The sequence below is a fragment of the Epinephelus lanceolatus genome, chromosome 20 (assembly GCF_041903045.1).
Source record: "Epinephelus lanceolatus isolate andai-2023 chromosome 20, ASM4190304v1, whole genome shotgun sequence".
NCBI lineage: Eukaryota > Metazoa > Chordata > Actinopteri > Perciformes > Serranidae > Epinephelus > Epinephelus lanceolatus.
This window is the reverse complement of record NC_135753.1, coordinates 23,308,127-23,328,913: the sequence shown is the minus strand read 5'-3', so window position 1 is coordinate 23,328,913 and position 20,787 is coordinate 23,308,127. Positions and strand designations below refer to the sequence as shown.

The 20,787-nt window shown below is 41.3% G+C and overlaps 1 protein-coding gene across 2 annotated transcripts; it reads right to left on the bottom strand.

Moving 5' to 3' along the window:
* On the bottom strand, nt 1-19,911 carry pcyt1ba (phosphate cytidylyltransferase 1B, choline a). Of its 2 annotated transcripts, none has more exons than XM_033638362.2 (8): nt 19,746-19,911; nt 8,872-8,971; nt 6,035-6,151; nt 5,776-5,927; nt 4,695-4,773; nt 4,467-4,609; nt 4,043-4,231; nt 1-2,570 (listed from the first exon to the last, which is right to left on the bottom strand). In XM_033638362.2, exons 1-8 carry the CDS (start codon nt 19,824-19,826, stop codon nt 2,346-2,348), a joined length of 1,086 nt encoding a protein of 361 aa, XP_033494253.1. In that variant the 5' UTR covers nt 19,827-19,911; the 3' UTR covers nt 1-2,345. The 2 variants fall into 2 exon arrangements, with proteins under 2 accessions (XP_033494253.1, XP_033494254.1); XM_033638363.2 differs by lacking the exon at nt 19,746-19,911 and adding an exon at nt 15,237-15,408.
* Between the last annotated feature and the right edge of the window lie 876 nt (nt 19,912-20,787).

The window sequence follows — 20,787 nt, the reverse complement described above, 5'->3', positions numbered from 1 at the left end:
TTGTGGTTTGATCCAAAGGTGAAGTGCGTTTTTATTCACATTCAGTTATAGAGTTTTGATTTATTTACATACCAAGCCGTTTGAACATTGAAATTTAAAAAATAAAAAAGGACACACATTCCCAAAGTTTGTACATATAGTGCAGATTAACATGTAGTGCGTACAGGACATTAAGGTCTCTACATTGCATTTGGGTATTTATTGTACTGTTGGGGTGGAAGAGAGGTCCGCTCCAGGCAGCCTGGTGTGAGTGAGCAGACCTGAACCAAAGAATTAAGTTTTTACATACATTTCCAATAATTGCAAATAAAACATAAGGGTGATGATGATCCGGCTTTTGAGGACCTGACAGTTCACCTGGAGGGCTTCAATTATTGTATATTTCAAGTATCATCAGAGTCCTAGAGGAAGGCTGCATCTCCACGTTTGCTGGGTTTGATTCACAGCTGACATCAAATTTCAAAGAGCAAGAATTTCTGAACATTGAAAGATAAAACATGGCAAACTGTCAAAAAAATGCATGGCTTTTTAATACTGGAAATCCACAAATGTTTCTACTAATCCATTACTGCGAGATATGGTATTTGTGTGGTCAACTGAAGGACTTGTGTGTTTATATGACGTGACTAGAAATTAGAGTGGTTACATTTAAGCTATATTGTAGATGTGGTCCTAAAGACTCAGGTTACATTCAAGAAGCTAATAAGTGAAGGCTGTTCAAGACTCAGATCTATGTATGGAGGACGATAAATGACAAAAGTATGAATAAATAAATGAATAAATTAAAAAAATACAGGACTAAATAGATTAATATAGAAAATATTTAATAAAAGACTAAATAAATGCTGAAATAAAAATGGAAATAAAGCAATAAATGCATGAATAAAGTTAATGCAGAAGTTGGGACCTCCTATTTCATTAACATACAGACACTGAAATGCAGAAATAAATGTAATATTTATTTATTTGTTTCCACTTTAATTATAAGCTTTTACTTATTTAGGCATTTGTAGATTTGTTTCCATATTTATTTCAACATTGATTTAATTATTTATTCATTTATTTATTTCTTATTAGTATAATTAATTATAATTAAAATTAACAATTATAATATTATATTATATAAATAATTATATAATATATATGTATAATATAATTAGAATTAATTATGTATTATTTATTAATGTCATAATTATACTATTATTTTATTTGTATTTTTTTGCATTTATTCTTTTATTTACTTATTTATATATTTATTTATTCCTGCATTTTTTAATTTATACATTTATTTATTTAATTATTAAAAAGTCATTTTTCATCCTCCATACGTAAGGGGCTCGATTTAGTGTCTAATTTTACAGCAAACTTTGTTTCCTTTGTCATTTCAAAACTCTTACTGTCACATGAACTTTACAACTAGGATTATATAGTTTGATTTCAGACAAAGCTGTACAACCAAGGTGATAAAAACCACCTTTCACTTGACCTTTTTCTAAACAATAATCTCAGTTTTGGATAAATTTCAGGAATGTGCAGGCTGCCATTCCCAGAGGCTAATTTTAATTTCATATGATTTTCTCAGGGATTAGTTTTAATCCGTTTTAGTGGTCATTACAGTAGCGTGGGAACAAGTACATTAAGAATTGTTGATCACCAATTTTAATAATCCTTGCCAACCATTTGTGCTAAAATGGTGTTTAAGTGCCAAGAAGTTGTCCAACACTTCACTTCTACTAATCTGGGGTGTGCAGTGTCTTTTCTTTTATTCCTTACTCTCAGTTCAACAAGCACAAAATAACTCAGTGATTAATGAATCCAGTTCCCGTTGATTCACGTGACCTGTTGAACTGAACAATACCCACAATGCTCTGCAACACTGTGCCTATTCAAATGTTGTGATCACAGTAGTTACAAGAAATCTTGGCATCTCAGTAAAAATGCTAAACTAAACAGAACAGGACATAAAGCGATGAGGTGATGTCATGAGCAGGCTGTCAGACAGTCTCTATCAGCGCTGGACAATCCGAAGCAAATCCTCCCGAAAGATGCTGCGAAGCGTTCCGCACCTGCGTACGATATGTGACACCATGTTCGTAAATCCTTTCCTTCCTTTGTCTTGCTTCTGTCTGCTTGGTTGCCCAGACAACAGAGACAGTGATGGCTTCTCGGCTCCGCAGCAAAGAACTACATTTCCCATGATCGCCGTCTCCCTTGAGGATAACTGTTCAGTATCCAGCCAGTGTTTGTCGGAGTGTGTGTGACTGTGTGTGTGAGCAGTTCTCAGGCAGTGCGTTGTGAGTGAAGTGTGTGTGTGTGTGTGTGTGTGTGTGTGTTCAACAGTCCATCTACTTCTCATCTTCATCACCTTCGCTCATGCTGCTTATCGAGGCAGATGCTCCTTTGGGGGAGGTTGGGGGCGAGGGCCGTGCGTTGTGCCAGCGGACGGGGGGAGACGGGGGTGAGGGAGAGCGCAGGGGGGACAGTTCGCGGGGAGGGCTGTTGCAGGGCGACTCTCGGGGAGACAGAGCGTAGGACAGCATTCGTCCACTGCGCTCCTGAAACACCTGTTTCTGTACAGGGACAGAGGAGGGAGAAGCAGAGTGAGTGTTAGTACAGTACGTACTGCACAAAAGTCAATGTATAAACTAAAATTAATGCCGCATGGTTGTTGTGAAGTTGACCTTTGATCTTTTGAAATTAAAATGTCATCACTTCATCACTTTATTCTATTAGACATCAGTGTGAAGTTTCGTCATATTTTTTACAGGAATTCTTGAGTTATAGCCAAAAATTTGTTTTTTGAGGTCACAGTGACCTTGATCTTTGATCACCAAATTCTAATCGGTTTATTCTTCATTTCAACTGGATGTTTGTGTCACATTTGAAGAAATTCCCTCAAGGTCCTCTTGAGATATTGCATTCATGAGAATGAGATGGATACAAGGTCATATTGATCTTGACCTTTGACCACTAAAATCTAATCAGTTCATTGTTGAGTCCAAGTGAAAGTTTGTGCCAAATTTGAAGAAAATCCCTCAAAGTATTCTTTAGATATCGCTTTACTGAGGTTGGGATGGATGAAAACTCACAGTGACCTTGACCTTTGATCCTTGACCACCAAAATCTAATCAGTTTCCTTTAGTCCAAGTGGACGTTTGTGCCAAATTTGAAGAAATTCTCTACAGGCATTCTTAAAGTATCGCATTCACGCGAATGAGACAGATGAGGTCACACTGATCTTTACCTTTGATCACCAAAATCTAAGCAGTTGATCTTTGAGTCCAAGTGAATGTTTGTCCCAAATTGAAGAAATTCCTGAAGCTGAGATATCGCGTTCACTGAATGGGATGGACGGACATACAGATGGAAGTAGAATTAGAAAGTATGATTTTTTTTCTTCCTCCAACCAATGTGGTTTTCATGTCTTCTTATCCTCTGCCATTTTTTTACTATCAGGCCGACCTTGTGAGAGAATACAACATGTAGCCTGGGCTATCACAGGTGCATGTTCAAGCAAACAAATGGTCTCCATGGAAACAGTAGAAATTTACTGCTGTAAGACCTCTTTCAGTGCAGTAAATGACTGTACGCCTTTCCCTGACTAAGGAAACCTTTTAAAAGATTCTGTGCGACAGTTTTAAATAATTTCCTCAACTAAGGAAAAACTTAACCTTAAGTGTCATAAGGAGCAAAGTTAAGGTGCTTTGTGCAACCAGCCCTTGAGTAGTTCATCCACCTCTGGTTACAATGAAAGTCCTATAATTTTGTCCACAGGGTATCAATACAACATGAGATATACTTAGAAGAAAATAAATTATATGAACTAAGAAACTATTGACTTTATATACAGTAAGCATGCTTGACCCACATGACCTCCTATGCAGCCAAAAATATCCATCAAACTCAGTGGAGTGAACTAGCAGGCAAACTAAAGGCGCCAATGTACCAATTAACCACTTCAAGTACCTAACTGGTTCCTGACATGCTCATATATGCTGTCCACTGAAACTATGTGAACTGCCTTTATCAAAGAGTCACTTACCCAGGTACCGTCAGGTCCAAAAAGTTCTAGGAAGTTGCCTATAAACTCTCTGGATTTCTCTTCCCACTTCTGAATGAGGTCGTGACTCTTCTCCTCCACACGGTAAACAAAATGTTTGCTCTTCTCCTCCACCGTGCGAACCTTCTCCTTCATTCGGTCCACTTGGTTCTGCAGCCGGTACTTCTTCTCCTGTGGGAGTTAAATGTCAAGGAGAAGCCATTATGCAAGTGTTGCAAATGGACACATCAATGAAGAACAAGAAATTAGTCTAATTGTATCCTGACTGGTTAACATCTGTAGAGGAGTACAGCCCATTTGAAGTAATAACCAATATAATGGGAAGTAAAAGTCTTACATTTCTTGCAATGCATGTACATGCCCATTATACCATGATGGTGACATGAAGAATTGATCATGCTCTTACGTTGATGTAGCTGACGTTAAGCTCCTTAGCCGTGTAGCCACGTTGGAGGTTGCGTCGGGCGTAGACGTCGTAGTCTCTGACGATTCTGGTGATCAAGTCAGATGTTGAGATTCCCTCTGTCCGTTGTGTCGGCACAAACATCCCTGGCGCACACACATGAAAACACACAGGATTTGAAAACTGCCTGAGGAAGTACACACAGATATTTTCCTGTTATCACACACTGACCTGCCTCCTTGATGTGTTTATAAATGTCCTCACTTCCTGCTGAGGAGTATGGGATATCATCGTGAGCCACAAAATCGATCTGAGGAACAATCAAAGGACATGACCGTACGGCAGAAAACACTGCACTGGCACACAGACATGAAGTGAAAAAAGGTTGTGGAGGGCGTTGAAGGTGAACAGAGGGTTTTTGTAGACAATTCGGTTTTGAAGTTGGATGAGAATGGGGGTGATGTGGTCGGATGATCTGATGCTCGTAACAATCCGGGCAGCAGAGTTTTTAATGATTTGAAGCCTGTTAAGGAGTTTGGTGGGGAGTAGACATTACAGGATGTAACAAATGCATGGACCAAGACTTCAGTGCTGGACTGGGACAGAGATGGATGGAGTCTGGAAATGTTGTGGAGGTGGAGGAAAGCGGTCCACAAACTAAGAATGTGAAACACCAGTGATCTCAACATCAGCGATGCGTTCCAGGAGTAGCGGGTGGGAGATGGTGTGGAACAAGACACTTAGATCAAGGAGGGTAAGGGTGGTGAGCACGGAGGAGGTCGTTGGTGAGTCAAACCAGGGCTTTTTCAGTAACGTATTTTGGGTGGAAACTAAATTGGAAGGGTTTGTGGAAACTCTTTGAGTTGAGGGACTGAAGTTGCGTGGCAGCCACCTTCTCCAGGATTTCGGAACTGAAGGGAAGGTTAGAGATGGGCCTGTAGTGGTTATGGTCAGATGGGTCAGCACCGGGTTTTTTGAGGGTGGGTGTAATTGCAGCCAGATTGAGAGTGGGGGGTACAGTTCCAGAGGTAAGCAGTGATCATGGGGGACAGGGCATTTTACCTGCAGCACCTGTATTTAAGGAGTCCTGGACTGCCTCTGACTTCTCTCAGACTTACTACCTACTTTTAGCCCTTAAAAGCCGTGTGAATTACTCTGAGGAATCCCAAAGTAAGAACTGACACAGCTCTTATTTTCTAGGAGTTTCTCCTAACTCAGTTAGAGGTTACTTTAGGCTTTAGAATGTGATTACAGCCTCTAGATGTTTCATGCACAGTTTGACACTACTGCAGACAATGATACACACACACACCTTGTGTTTCTCTAGGAACTCCGGTGTGAGAGTCCAGGGTGCGTCTCTCAGAACCTCGTCGACATAGCGGCAGTGCCTCAACGCTTCGTATCGTTCAAGCTCCGTCATGACTGTGAAACCTTTGTACTTATGGGTCAGCTCATCACTGCATACTGTTCCAGGCATGTGGGAGAGAAACCACAGACGGATACACATCACTATCAGACAGATTTGTGTATGTACAGTATGAGTGTGTGTTGTCTCCGTGGGTCTGTCCTACCTCCTACTATGAGGTAGGTGTTGGGGAAGAGGTTCTTGGCCTGCATGAGAGCACGAGCGTGTCCAGAGTGGAACAGGTCAAAGATGCCGTCTGCGTAGACTCTGACTGGCCGGTCCACTGAAACACACAGCAATAAAACTAAAAATCAAAAAATCAAGTAAGTAATAGTAGTAGCAGTGGTAGCCACAGCAGTTGCCGTAGCGTTAGCATCAGTAGTAAGAGCAGTTGTGATGGAGAAGCAAAAGTAATAGCAGTAGTGATAGTAATGATAGTAGCAGCTGCACTAGCAGTAGTATCAGTACAGCAGGGGTTTCCAAACTTTTTGAATGGGGCAAGATAAGATCATGTGAAAATACCTGGGAACAGGCTGAGTCTTGCATCATATGGGTGATTAAACACACACACACACACACACACACACACACACACACACACACACACACACACACACACACACATATGAATGAGACAGATGCAACTGCTCATCTCTCAGGGAAAAAGCATTCGACTTTCCACCACTTTCAGGCGGCAGCCGTCACTGTTGACTTTCCGCCTCTGTGTTGTGGCCATGTCTGCTGCCTAACAGGAAATGTCTGCTGTTGGGTAATTGTTTGTTTATGAGAACCCATTAGTTCCACCTGTATAGTTCCTACTTGGTGCATGTGTACAAACTGTGTGATAGTCCTGCCATGGTGAGGTGAACAGAAAAACTGCAAAGTGATCTTGCTTCATAAACCAATATTGTGTGGCAGGCCACATATATTTATATAACCTATATTTTGAAATACAAGCCACTAAATTGAAAATTAAAAATACACATTAACATGAATGCAACATATTTTGCCTTTTGCAACAAACTATCTCCATGAAAAAGTTTTTCCTCCCTACCTACCTGAAAAGCAAATACAGCTCAAGACTATATAGCCTGACACTGATATGACTTTCTTTCTGACAACCTCCTTTCACCCTACGATAGACAGGCTATGTGCCACTCACTGGGGTCAGACATCTTACTAAGGTAGCTATCCACAGATACAGAAAAGTCTGATGATTCACTGTGTCTTCCACATGTATGCTTAAGCAGGGGGTCTCTGCTCCATCTCTCTTTCAGCTAAGGGGTCCTTTGCTCTGAAAAACACTGAAGACCCCTGTAGTACAGTCAGGGATGGATTACTAAACGGGCCTATCAGACACAGGCCCAGGGCTCTAAAGTGCTAGGGGGCCCCCTGGCTTTCACCAGCAATATGTCGCCTTAATTAACACGTACTGACCAGGAAGAGACTCAAAATTACCACAAAGAGACACAAAGGGACTGCAAAGAGACACAAAATGACCAAAGGGAGACACAAAACAACCTCAGAGGACACAAAATGGCTTAAAAGAGACATAAAACAACTACAAAACAACTACAAAGAGTCACAAAACAACAACAAATCAACTACAAAAAGACACAAAATTACTACAAAAACACCAAACAACCATGAAATGATTATAAATAGTAATAAAACAACTATCAAAAGTCACAAAATAACCACAAAAAGACAGAAGTACCACAAAGAGACATAGAATGACTACAAAAAGACACCAAACAACCACAAATGATTATAGACAGTCACTAAACAGCCACAAAGAGACACAAAACAACCATAAGGAGACACAAAAGGTCTACAAAAAGAGAAAAAACAAAGACATAAAATGACTGAAAAGAGACATAAAACAACCATAAAGAGACACAAAAAGCCTACAAAACAACCACAAAATGACACAAAACAACCGCAAGACACAAAACGACAACGCAAAGTCACAAAATAACTGCAAGGAGATACAAAATGACTACAAAAAGTCACAAAACAACTGCAAAAAGACACAAAATTACCACAAAGAGATATAAATTGATTACAAAAAGACACCAAACAACCACAAAATGATTACTGAATGATGAATGATTACTGAAATGATCACTAAACAAGCACAAGGAGACAAAAAAAAGGCCTACAAAAAGTAACAAAACAATGGCAAAAAGACACAAAACGTCTACAAAAAGTCACATAAACAACCACAAAGAGACACAAAATGACTACAAAAAGTTCCTGTTCCTGTGTAGGAGAGGTGGTGGGGCCTTTTGCATGTCTGCACCCAGGGGCCCCGTTTCTCAATTCACCCCTGTATATATTAGTGTTAGCATAACTAGTAGGTAAAATGCATCAGTGTCAGATTGTTGTGAGACTGCTGGAGTTGCAACAGTAGTAGCGGTACTAAAGTTAGCTTTAGAGATAGTAGTAGACACAGTGGCAGCTGTACTAGCAGTACTTATAATAAGTAGGCCATATAAGAGGAGTAAGTAGCAGTAGTGTTAGCATGGGGTCATCCCTGTTTCCCGGGTTCTATGTTCCCCACTTACACAAAAAGGGTTCTATGTTTCCCGCTTACACAAAAAGGAAACATAGAACCTTTTTTGCAGGGTTAAGTGGGGAATATAGAACCCGGGAAACATAGATAGGCTCCCATTAGCATCACTTGTAAAATGCATCAGTAGTAGAAGTAATAGTTGCAGTGATAGTGATACCGTTGGAGTAGCAGCAGCATTAGCAGCAGCATCTGTTGTGGTATGAGCTAATAGCTTCAGAGGAAGTAGACGCAGTAGCAGGTGCTCTATCAGTAGCTGCAGTACAGTATCATCGTAAAAAATGTAGCAGGAGCAGTGATGATAGCATTGTGAGTAAATGTAGTTAGAGAAAGGACAGATTGAGGAGACAAACATGAAAGCGGGAAAAAGAGCAGCTGCAGGAAATGGATCAGAGAAGGAAAACAAGCAGGAGGAGATCTGCTGTGTATACCTGGGGTGCCTCTGCGGGCCTGAGTGATAGTGAGTTTCTCATGAGGGGCGCGACAATCACAACTGGTCTCCCGGGCAAAGATGGCAGGCTCTGTCAGAGTCTGAGACACAGAGACGGAGAGAGAGAGAGAGACTGGGTTAGAGATCAAATACAGAACAAACATCTTAGTTAGGAGGATGAATGAACGTCTGAGAGACTGATGTTCATCTGAAACACCTGCATCCCTTCAGTGCTACATGATATGTCTCTGTTTCCACGCTTACTCCTGTTACAGTAACCTCCATTAGGTTATTGACCACAGTCGATGCCTGCTCCATACTAGGACAATGGATTGAGAGACAGCCAGAGCTGCACTCAGTGGTATTGATCACTGTTTGTGTGTGTGTGTGTGTGTGTGTGTGTGTGTGTGTGTCAGAAAACAAGGGCAGAGCTATTGATCCGTAGTTGAAGGCCTCTTGGAAATTAGTTTCATTTCACAGGAGCGAATAAGATGGAAGAGGTCGTGACGCAGGTGACTGCCAGCTGTGAACTGGACGGGGAGGAAACAATGATCATTTGCAGATGCATCAAGCAGGTAAGGAAAGAATAAAAGACAGCAGGACGTGGCTCAAAGACAGACAGGGCAAGAAAGGACGATTGGAATAATAGACGTTACTTGTTTGCGCTTGTCAAAGCTACATCAAGGTTAAAGTGTTGCAGTGTGAGCACGCCTGGAAATTTGTCTTTGTGTGCCATCTGTTGACTGCAGGGAATATTCACCGAATCTCATTCACACCAATAAATGAGAATCGGAGTCTGCACAGAGCAGAAAGCTGTGGGAGTGTGAGAGGCGGGTGAAAAAATGGAAACAGATACAATCTCTGTGGACACTGCAGGCAACTGACGTCAACATATCCTCTCGGAGCAGCAACCAAATCAGAGTCTGGCGTGACAACATGTTCCACAGGCACAGATAGGGACAGTTAGATATCTAATCAGAGGTTTTAAATGGCAGCACAGGTTTGGAGAGTAAAACTTAACAGGTTAATACGTTAAGGAAAATGAAGCTTTAACCAGAGGTGGGGTGCAGGGGGGCTCTACTCTACTTGCTCCAATCTTTGTGTGCCCAAAGCACAACAAAGGGCGAGCCAAAAAATCTCAAGGTGCATCTATCTGTGCACGATAGCCTCTATAACGTGTTATCACTCTTATAATGACATAAATGTTTCTTTTTATTGACTAATATCAAATTACAGTTGACAAACAGCCATTACTGGTGAAATATTTCTCAACAAAATCATTCAAGAATTAATTTTAAACATTTTAAAATTACATCAAAGCATCAATAACACATCCATATAAATGGGAAATAATGTAAAATAATGTGATGTGTCATACATGCGAACGAAGACAAATAGGTTCCCCCTGAAGGTTTTTTAAATTAAATTAAATTAAATTCTTAATTAGGAAATGGGTGCGCACCAAATACTGATACAGATAGTTAAAAATTCATACATTAATATTTTTTGTATAGGCCCAGTTGAATATTGTAATAATGTGTGGCCCTTAATAAACCAAATATAATGGAGTAAATGTTCTTTTGTTAGCCGAATATCAAATCCAGAGTATTGACGACCACATGTAGTTTGCATTGTTGGGGATCCTGGATTTGCAATCAGAGCAGCCCAGATTATCATGGCATGGATTTGTCAGATAAACAATTGGATTATGAAATCTACTCCGGCATTATATTACAAAAAAATAGAGTTCAAGATTAGTAATGCCATTATATGCCAAAGTCCTACCCTACCTACATTATGTAACTTAAAAATAGTAATGTCGTCTAAAGCTCTTCTGTTTACTTTGCTTCTCTAAATTAGTTGTGTTCCCCCTGAACTGTGATTCTTATCTAGGCTATGTGATCATTATGCAATAATTACCCATGTACTGTATGCCTTTATGCAATGCTGCTGCCCTGATTTTTCCCCCAATCCCATTGGAGAACACTTAGATACAAAATGGGGTGATCATTTTTCCCTGGCACCTTTAATGTTTTTCCCAAATAATGTACAGATGATTTTAGTAGGGGTGTAAATCACTACGATATTATATTGATTTGTTTGGATGGCGATACGATGTTTGCCGATATCACAAAGTCTGTCACGATACGATTTTGATTCGATTCGATTCAGGAGCCTGTGATCGATATGACGCGATATCATATGCCCATCTAACACAAACATTTACATCAACTCACAAAAACAACTAGAATATGATTTGACCATTTTATTTCTGAGCTCTGTTTGTTGTTTGAGCGGAGGCGCGCTTGCCCAGAAATGGTGACACAGACGTGCTATGTGAATTTCAAAATAAATGTGTATCTTTAAGATGACGATATGGATCGATGTTTTCATTTTGCATCGATATAATCGGATCGTTAATCAATGAATCGATGTATCGATGTGGATCGATGTATCGTTACACCCCTAGATTTTAGGCACTCTGTGATCTCAAATAATCTGAAAAAAGTGCATATAACTGCCATAAACACACACAAAATTTAAAATAATAATATTAATGATACAATTGTAACACCTTGGGTTTAAAAAAAAATGTAGTTAAAAATCGAAATGCACGATAACATCGATACATCATCGGTGTCAGCCGATAATGGTCTTTAAAATAGACTATTGAATCTATTCAATTCACCGAACATGCTTTTCCTCATTTTTCACAATGAATAATTATTACAAACGTTGAAAAGTATTGTGTATCATGTCTCCGTCTGCTGGTGGGCCATCACGATAAGAGTATGCATGCATAATATGATGTTAATTCCACTACAGAAGAGACTTGATGATCACTAAAATTAAGTGGGAAAAAAGTGGATATATCGACATCAGTTTCAGTTATTGGCCAAATAAGTTGTTATATATCGGCATATAAGATATTGGCAAAGGATCCAATATCGTGCATCCCTAGTTAAAAATGCCAAAAGACCAATAAGGTTTCCAATCTGGATTTACAAACTGCAATGGTTGGGGCGCACACATTCCTGAATTCAGTGGAGGTCAATGAAATTTAACCTGTGGTGCTCACATTGCATGAAATACTGTGTTCCCAAAAGTTTCCGAAAAGACTGTTTCTTAATGAGAAGGTTGTTTAAATAACGGCTACAAATTATTCTGAAATGTAAAGTTTTTCACAAATTCTTACCATAATACTTTATCATCATACTTTAATGGGACTCTGTCACACTGAAGACAGTTCTCGAGTTATCCATCTCTGTATGACAGGCAACAACATGAGCTATAAACAGGTGACCTCCTCTGAGTAATCTGTTTCCTGTTTTATTTTGTAGATTCTCTCCTCATGTGTCATGTCTGGTTTTACTTCCTGCCTTTGTGTGTTTTCTTGCCTGTTTTCTGTCACACCTGTCTTCCACCTGTCTCGTTAGTCCTTCCCTGTTCCCAGAGTCTTCCCTTTACACCTGCTCTGTTTTAGTCTTGTCTGCTCCACCCTAGTGTTCCTCTCCACACCCTTGTTGTTGGCCAATCTCCATTTCCCTCCTTACGCCCGACTGTGTCCTCCTGCTCCAGCTATGTCTCATGCATGTGATTAGTTTTCTGTGTATATATACCAGTTTGTCTGTGTTCATCCCAGTGTTCTTGGGGTCGTTCCCTACGCCGCTTCCTGCCTGGTGTCTTGTGTTCTTTTGGGATTTCTTCCCTGAGTTCATTGTATTATCCCAGTTGGTTTTCAGTTTAGTTTGGGCTAATCTCCAAATCTGAGGCCATGATTCTTTGCCGGTAACCAGCGGATTGTCCTCTCCGGGTTGGGTGGAGAGTTACTGTCTCAAGCGAGGGAGCTCAAGTATCTCGGGGTCTTGTTCACAAGTGAGGATAGAATGTAGTGCGAGATGGATCAGTGGTTTGGTGAAAATGGAGCTGAGCTGGAAGGCAAAACTTTCGATTTACTGGTCCATCTACGCTGCCCAACCCTCACCTATGGTCATGAACTCTGGTTAGTGACCGAAAGAATGAGATCGCGGATACAAGCAGGCGAAATTAGTTTCCTTTGTGGGGTGGCTGGGCTTAGCCTTAGAGATAGGGTAAGGAGCTCAGACATGCGGAGGGAGCTCAGAGTAGAGCCGCTGCTCCTTCACGTTGAAAGGGCCAGTTGAGGTGGTTCGGGCATCTGATCAGGATGCCTCCTGGGCGCCTCCTGTTAGAGGTGTGCCAGGCACGTCCCACTGGTACGAGGCCCCAGGCAGACCCAGAACACACTGGGGGGATAACATATCTCATCTGGCCTGGGAACGCCTTGGGGTCCCCCAGGAGGAGCTGGAGAGTGTTGCTGGGGAGAGGGACGTCTGGGGTGCTTTGCTCGGCCTGCTGCCCCGCAACCCGGCCGGATAAGCGATTTTCAGATACCTGCCTGTTTCTGGATGTTTTTATCAACTGCATTACAGCTTACCTTTTCAAACTTGAGGTCCTTCCTAAACTAATATATGGCAAAAAGAGCTCTAAGAAGCAAGCATAAACATCTGGGGAGGTGTAATGTCCTTAAAGCAGCTTGTTCAACCCTGCTATGTTTGAGACCCAGGAGACCATGGGACATCTTTAGAAGCTCAAAATCCACAGTTGTATCACTTTTACATTTACGAGTATTTCCCCTAACTTTATGAGAATTGCTTATAAACATGATTTTGAACTGATGACATGTTGCAGACGTCCACTACAGAAAACAACCCTCACAGTAAAACAAGGTCAACCCCAAGCATAAGTATATTGATATAGGATTTTGGCAAACATAAGCAAAATATATTTGTTCATGCATAGCCAATAAAACATATAACACATGACACACTTCCTGATTTTGATGCGATAATGGTTCGGCGGTATGCTTATTTGGTCCGGTCAGCTATTTATGGTCAGCTGCTGCTGATGAAATGCAATTTCACTTTCACTTCATTATACGAATTGCTGAGCAATTAAAACGTGGGCGGCGATCTCGAGACCTAGAAACAGGCCATTTAGTGTGGACAAATGGATTTCAATCCATCAGTGTAACATAATATTTAAAAGTAGGCAACACATTGGCAGGTAAAGAGTTACAGCTACAGGAGAAACAGAAGGAAGACATTCATTTTTTAATATTGCCATCCATGTGAGACTCCTTTTATAGATTATCCTCCCACGTCCCATTTACTTGCACATCCTTCCGCTGTTTTTTTGGCTTCGAACATGTTGTCAGGTCATGTTAAACCAGGGATACTCAACTTGCTTTTGCAAAATGGCAGGAAGCCAGTGGGAAGTTAAAAAGCAAATATTAATATTTATCAGTATATATAATACATGAATTGCCTCTTTTCAACCTTTTGACATTTGCTGTCCTCACTTGTGATTGCAGAGAGGTAAATCCAGTCACAGCAGCTCAGCACAGATCAGGTGTACGCAGGGGCATTTCTAGGATTTGAGGACATTCAGGGTTTAGCCTGGACCTCTGTCGGGGGGCCAGAGGGATCCTTTTGGATAAATACACTCCATTTTGATGCTTTTTATGCACTCTGCCATCTTATTTACATTCAAGGTACACAAAAAACTCCCAGTGTGCATGCCACCTGGCAGCCGTAAGTTGAATCTCACTGTTAAACCTTTTAACTGCTTAAGATCTCCATTAGAGAGGTATCAAAATTCAAAGCTAGTAGCAGCAGAGAGTTTGTGGTTAGGGAGCACCCTCATCATCCATGAATCCTTGGGCACGGTGAGAATAGAGGGGAGGCTTACAAACACTTGGCACAGAGCAGATGGTAAAGCTTAAACTCGCTGACCAGGGGACAAACAGCACAGGCCTATCAGGGCGAGTGGCGTGAGCGTGCACAGTAAAGCCCACTCTGGCACAAGCAAAGAACATCTGGCATAAGGAGGATTAAAGCTGACAAAAAAAGAGAAACACAAGGCCAAGAGAAAACACCGGCAGTAAAGACAGAGAGTCTCACAACAACAGAGAGGCTGAGGTGAAGGTAGGGAGGAGGAGAAGGCACATATGAGGAGACAAACATGAATGCCAGGATGAGGAATTACACCAAAGCAGACAAGAGGATCCAAACACAGGAGGTTCTCCTCACTGCCGCAATGTCCCATCAGCAGGACACTCATGCAATGTTGTCCATTGTGTGAACCCCCTCCTTCTTTGGCAAACACACACTCAAGCACACACACACTGTCCACTCAGCATTCTCAGTGTATCCCACAGCCTCATGCTATAGGGGATCTGTTTCGTAACAGGGGAGAAAGCAGGTCCCTTTGTCTCCCTGTGTCTGTTTGCCACACACACTGCAAGGCATGAACACACGACAGAACACACACATTCAAATGCCCTACCGTCCGGGGATGGGGGCAGGTGTGCTCGAGCTCCTCCATGATTCCCAAAGACTCATGGGATGCGGCTGTGGTCCCTCTGTAATGTGACTCAGCATCAGTGAGACGCTGCCTCTCTCCTCTCACCACTCTGTCTCTTTCTCCGTCCTCTGTTCCCCCCGCCCACTCCCTGCTCTGCCTCTCTGTCTGTCCTCCTCCTCCTCCACCTCTCTGATCCCCTGCTGCAGAGAGGAGGAGGCAGTGAGGAGGTCTCACTCCACAGCTACTTCTTGGTACCACAAAAGAGGATAATCTCTGCTCTCATCTTGATGCTCCTGCACATATATCTAGTTAAAAAAGTTGCATCGATTTTGCTTCTCTCTATAGACGCTTTAGAATAAACCTATAGACTCTTCGTATCTGTGTCACAAATGGGTCTGCAGGCAACACTGGTGTTAAAGATGTTCACTAACATTGATGGTTGTGCAAAAACAAGGGAAGGAGACACCTACAGTTGGATTGGATAGATTGCAATCGTGTGGAAATTACAAGTGCAACACAGTTGATTTGGGGGTCACTCATCCATCATTTATGTGCAACTGTAGGCATGGATGGATAACGGAACAGGCCTATTAGGCACAAGCCCAGGGGCCATACGTGTCAGGGGCCCCCTGGCCTTCACCTGCAAAATGTCATTCAAATTACCGACCAGGAGGAGACTCAGAATTACTACAGAGAGATGCTTAAAGACCACAAAGGGATGCAAAGGAACTGCAAAGAGATATAATATATATATATATAATATATAATAATCTAATAATAATTTAATAATAATATATACAGTACAGGCCAAAAGTTTGGACACACCTTCTCATTCAATGCGTTTTCTTTATTTTCATGACTATTTACATTGTAGATTCTCACTGAAGGCATCAAAACTATGAATGAACACATGTGGAGTTATGTACTTAACAAAAAAAGGTGAAATAACTGAAAACATGTTTTATATTCTAGTTTCTTCAAAATAGCCACCCTTTGCTCTGATTACTGCTTTGCACACTCTTGGCATTCTCTCCATGAGCTTCAAGAGGTAGTCACCTGAAATGGTTTCCACTTCACAGGTGTGCCTTATCAGGGTTAATTAGTGGAATTTCTTGCTTTATCAATGGGGTTGGGACCATCAGTTGTGTTGTGCAGAAGTCAGGTTAATACACAGCCGACAGCCCTATTGGACAACTGTTAAAATTCATATTATGGCAAGAACCAATCAGCTAACTAAAGAAAAACGAGTGGCGATCATTACTTTAAGAAATGAAGGTCAGTCAGTCCGGAAAATTGCAAAAACTTTAAATGTGTCCCCAAGTGGAGTCGCAAAAACCATCAAGCGCTACAACGAAACTGGCACACATGAGGACCGACCCAGGAAAGGAAGACCAAGAGTCACCTCTGCTTCTGAGGATAAGTTCATCCGAGTCACCAGCCTCAGAAATGGCAAGTTAACAGCAGCTCAGATCAGAGACCAGATGAATGCCACACAGAGTTCTAGCAGCAGACCCATCTCTAGAACAACTGTTAAGAGGAGACTGCGCCAATCAGGCCTTCATGGTCAAATAGCTGCTAGGAAACCACTGCTAAGGAGAGGCAACAAGCAGAAGAGATTTGTTTGGGCCAAGAAACACAAGGAATGGACATTAGACCAGTGGAAATCTGTGCTTTGGTCTGATGAGTCCAAATTTGAGATCTTTGGTTCCAACCGCCGTGTCTTTGTGAGACGCAGAAAAGGTGAACGGATGGATTCCACATGCCTGGTTCCCACTGTGAAGCATGGAGGAGGAGGTGTGATGGTGTGGGGGTGTTTTGCTGGTGACACTGTTGGGATTTATTCAAAATTGAAGGCACACTGAACCAGCATGGCTACCACAGCATCCTGCAGCGACATGCCATCCCATCCGGTTTGCGTTTAGTTGGACGATCATTTATTTTTCAACAGGACAATGACCCCAAACACACCTCCAGGCTGTGTAAGGGCTATTTGACCAAGAAGGAGAGTGATGGAGTGCTGCGGCAGATGACCTGGCCTCCACAGTCACCGGACCTGAACCCAATCCAGATGGTTTGGGGTGAGCTGGACCGCAGAGTGAAGGCAAAGGGGCCAACAAGTGCTAAACACCTCTGGGAACTCCTTCAAGACTGTTGGAAAACCATTTCAGGTGACTACCTCTTGAAGCTCATGGAGAGAATGCCAAGAGTGTGCAAAGCAGTAATCAGAGCAAAGGGTGGCTATTTTGAAGAAACTAGAATATAAAACATGTTTTCAGTTATTTCACCTTTTTTTGTTAAGTACATAACTCCACATGTGTTCATTCATAGTTTTGATGCCTTCAGTGAGAATCTACAATGTAAATAGTCATGAAAATAAAGAAAACGCATTGAATGAGAAGGTGTGTCCAAACTTTTGGCCTGTACTGTATATATAATATAAAATAATCACAAAAATGGGCAAAACAACCAGACACAAAACTGAGGCAAAGTGACACAAAATGGCTTAAAAAGAGACATAAAACAACCACAAAACCACTACAAAAAGTCACTAAACAACCGCAAAGAGACACAAAATGACCACAAGGAGACACAAAATCACCAAAAATGGACACAAAACAACCACAACTATAGAAAAGGGCAAAACAATGACAGAGAAACTCAAAATGACACAGAGACACAAAAAACAACAACACATGGACACAGAGATGCAAAGGAACCGCAAAGACACAAAATAACTACAAAAACAACCAAAAAAAGACACGAAACAAAAAAGATTTATAATGACTACAAAGAGATGCAAAACAGCAACAAAGAGATTCAAAACAACCACAATGTGACACAAAAAAGACTGAACCGCTAAGAGACACAAAATAACTATAAAAGGGGGGGGGGATGTCAGCCACTCAAAATGACACAAAGAGACAAACACACAAAAACAGAGATGCAAAGGAACTGCAAAGAGATACAAAAAAGACTACAAAGAGATTCAAAGGCACCGCTAAGAGACAGAAAATAACTATTAAAGGGGGGAGACGACAGTCTCAAAATAACACTCAGAGACAAACACACACAAAAAAGACATGCAAAGGAACTGCAAAGAGACAAAAAATAACTACAAAAACAACCACAAAGAGACACAAAATGACCACAAAGTGACACAAAACCTTAAAAAGACGTATAATGTCTACAAAGAGACGCAAAACAACCACAATGTGACGTAAAAAAGACTACACAAAAATTCAAATTAACTGCTAAGGGACACAAATTATTATAAATGGATGACAGAGACTCAAAACGACGCAAAAAGTCACACTCAGAAAAAAAGAGATGCAAAGGAACTGCAAAGAGACAAAAAATAACTACAAAAACAACCACATAATAACTACAAAGTGACGTAAAATTACCACAAAGAGACACAAAACCAGAAAGAGATGTATAACAACTACAAAGAGACGCAAAACGACAACAAAGACATACAAAACAACCACAATGTGACACAAAAAAAGACTACAAAGAGATTCAAAGGAACTGCAAAGAAACAAAAACAACTACAAAAACCACCACAACGTATGTGTGTGTCTCGTCCATTGTCTGATAATCCGCCATGCACTGTAGGGATATCATCTCCTCTGGGCAGAAATGAGCCACATGAGAAGAGAAGACATTATTTAGCCTATCTGTGCGGGATTATTCTGTCCGTGAGTGAGTCATTGTCTCAATAGACGATCTTGGTGTACAGAGCTGATGAGCTCTCGCCATGGCGACGGAAAAGAGGAGAGAGCTACAGGAAAGGACCAATGAGAGAGCAGCTACAGCAGTCTGGCAGTATGAGCAGTGAGGATTGGTGGAGTGGTCCATAGCACCATCAGTGAGATGATTCTGGGTATCACTACTTATCCACTGGCTCCGGATCAAAGTAGATCAAATGTGAAATATGGAGAAGTGTAAAAGAAGAATATATAGCATCATTTTTATTTTATAAATTAACAATTTGACCTGGAAAGGAAGAAGTAGGGTTATAAGAGGGTGCAAGATTCAGCGTCTTGCAGAACTAATTTAATATTTCAGTGATAACCATGATATCACTTATACTATCTGATTATTGTAAAGCTCGATGGGGTGTCTGGTATGTACATAGTCTCGTGTTGACATACAGTTAGAGATAGCATATCTCCTTGTAACCACCACAGTCACACCCATGTGTGAGCAGTCTGACGAGCAGTGCAACAGAAGCACCATTCAAAAGTGTGTTAGCTATTTGGCAACAAAATAAAAAGTAGAATAAAATAAACAAAAAAAACTTAAATTAATTAAATTAAATATGAGAATTAAAACAAGGTCTTATTAGCTTTGCCTCGGAATACACACACTAGACTACTTTACTTTTTTCCCTTTACCCACCAGCATACCATAGCCACCACTATCCACTAGCATACAGACTATAGTAACTATGTAGATTAGAATGAAATTAAACCCAGCATGCACACCTACCTTTACTGCTCCTCTTCTGCTACAGAGAGGCGCAACAGCTGCGCAGCAGGAACGCGCTCTGACGCGTCGCTGTTTCACCATGCTGTCCAAAACCAAACAAGTAGCCTATGTAAAGTAAGAGGTTTATGTTCCACTTGCTTCCCTGTCTAGTTTCTGCTCGGTGTGAGGCAGCCTCTGCTCCAGCACAGTGGGCAGGAGCAGCAGAGGGACGGCAGCCCGTCTGTCCAGTCTGTCCACAGGACAGATCAGCTGCTCAGCGCTGATGAGCTGCGACAACTGTGGGCTACGGTCCATTTAGCAGACCTTACAGGACACCATACGGCTGTTAGTGTATATATTCATGAAGTCCTATTGTTCTGCAGTGGAGGACTTTACTCATGGATGAAATATGCAACTTGTAACCTACTGTAACCTATTAAAAATTGAACCAAAAATGATCAACCACAACAAACATTAACCAGCACCTAAACAATTCTACTTTACACATTAATATGATAAAGTGGACTTAAACCCACTATAGTGTTATAGGAGCAGGTTTAAAATAATCACACTGATTTATGGCATTAAAGCCCAAAATATGCTGTGAGGATAAAGGACAAAACACGCTTTGTTTTTCATTGTTGGACTCACTGTAGTGTCTCTGTGGCCCCATTATGGGACAGGAACCCATTGTGCCCCACAAAGTCCCGCCTGGTTGCCATGGAAACGAGCTTCACCGAGATACACAGGCACTTTTTTTTTTTTTTTAAAAAAAAGGGGGAGACTACTGTCCTAATCCTATAATTTGAGGGTGCTAATTTTAGAACAGAGTTGTAATAATATTGCCTGGAAAATACCAACACCATGACCTCAGTAACCTTAGACAATAGACCTGTCCATGGGAATATTATACTGATGGAAAAAGTAGTTTTGTCATATGTCTCTCTGTATGCCAATACAATTGTTATGTTTAGAGGAAAAAAATGCTGAAACCACAGTGTTATATCCTCCTGTGACACTGTGTCCTCAGATGAGGACGTCACATTTTTGGTTTCCTGCACCT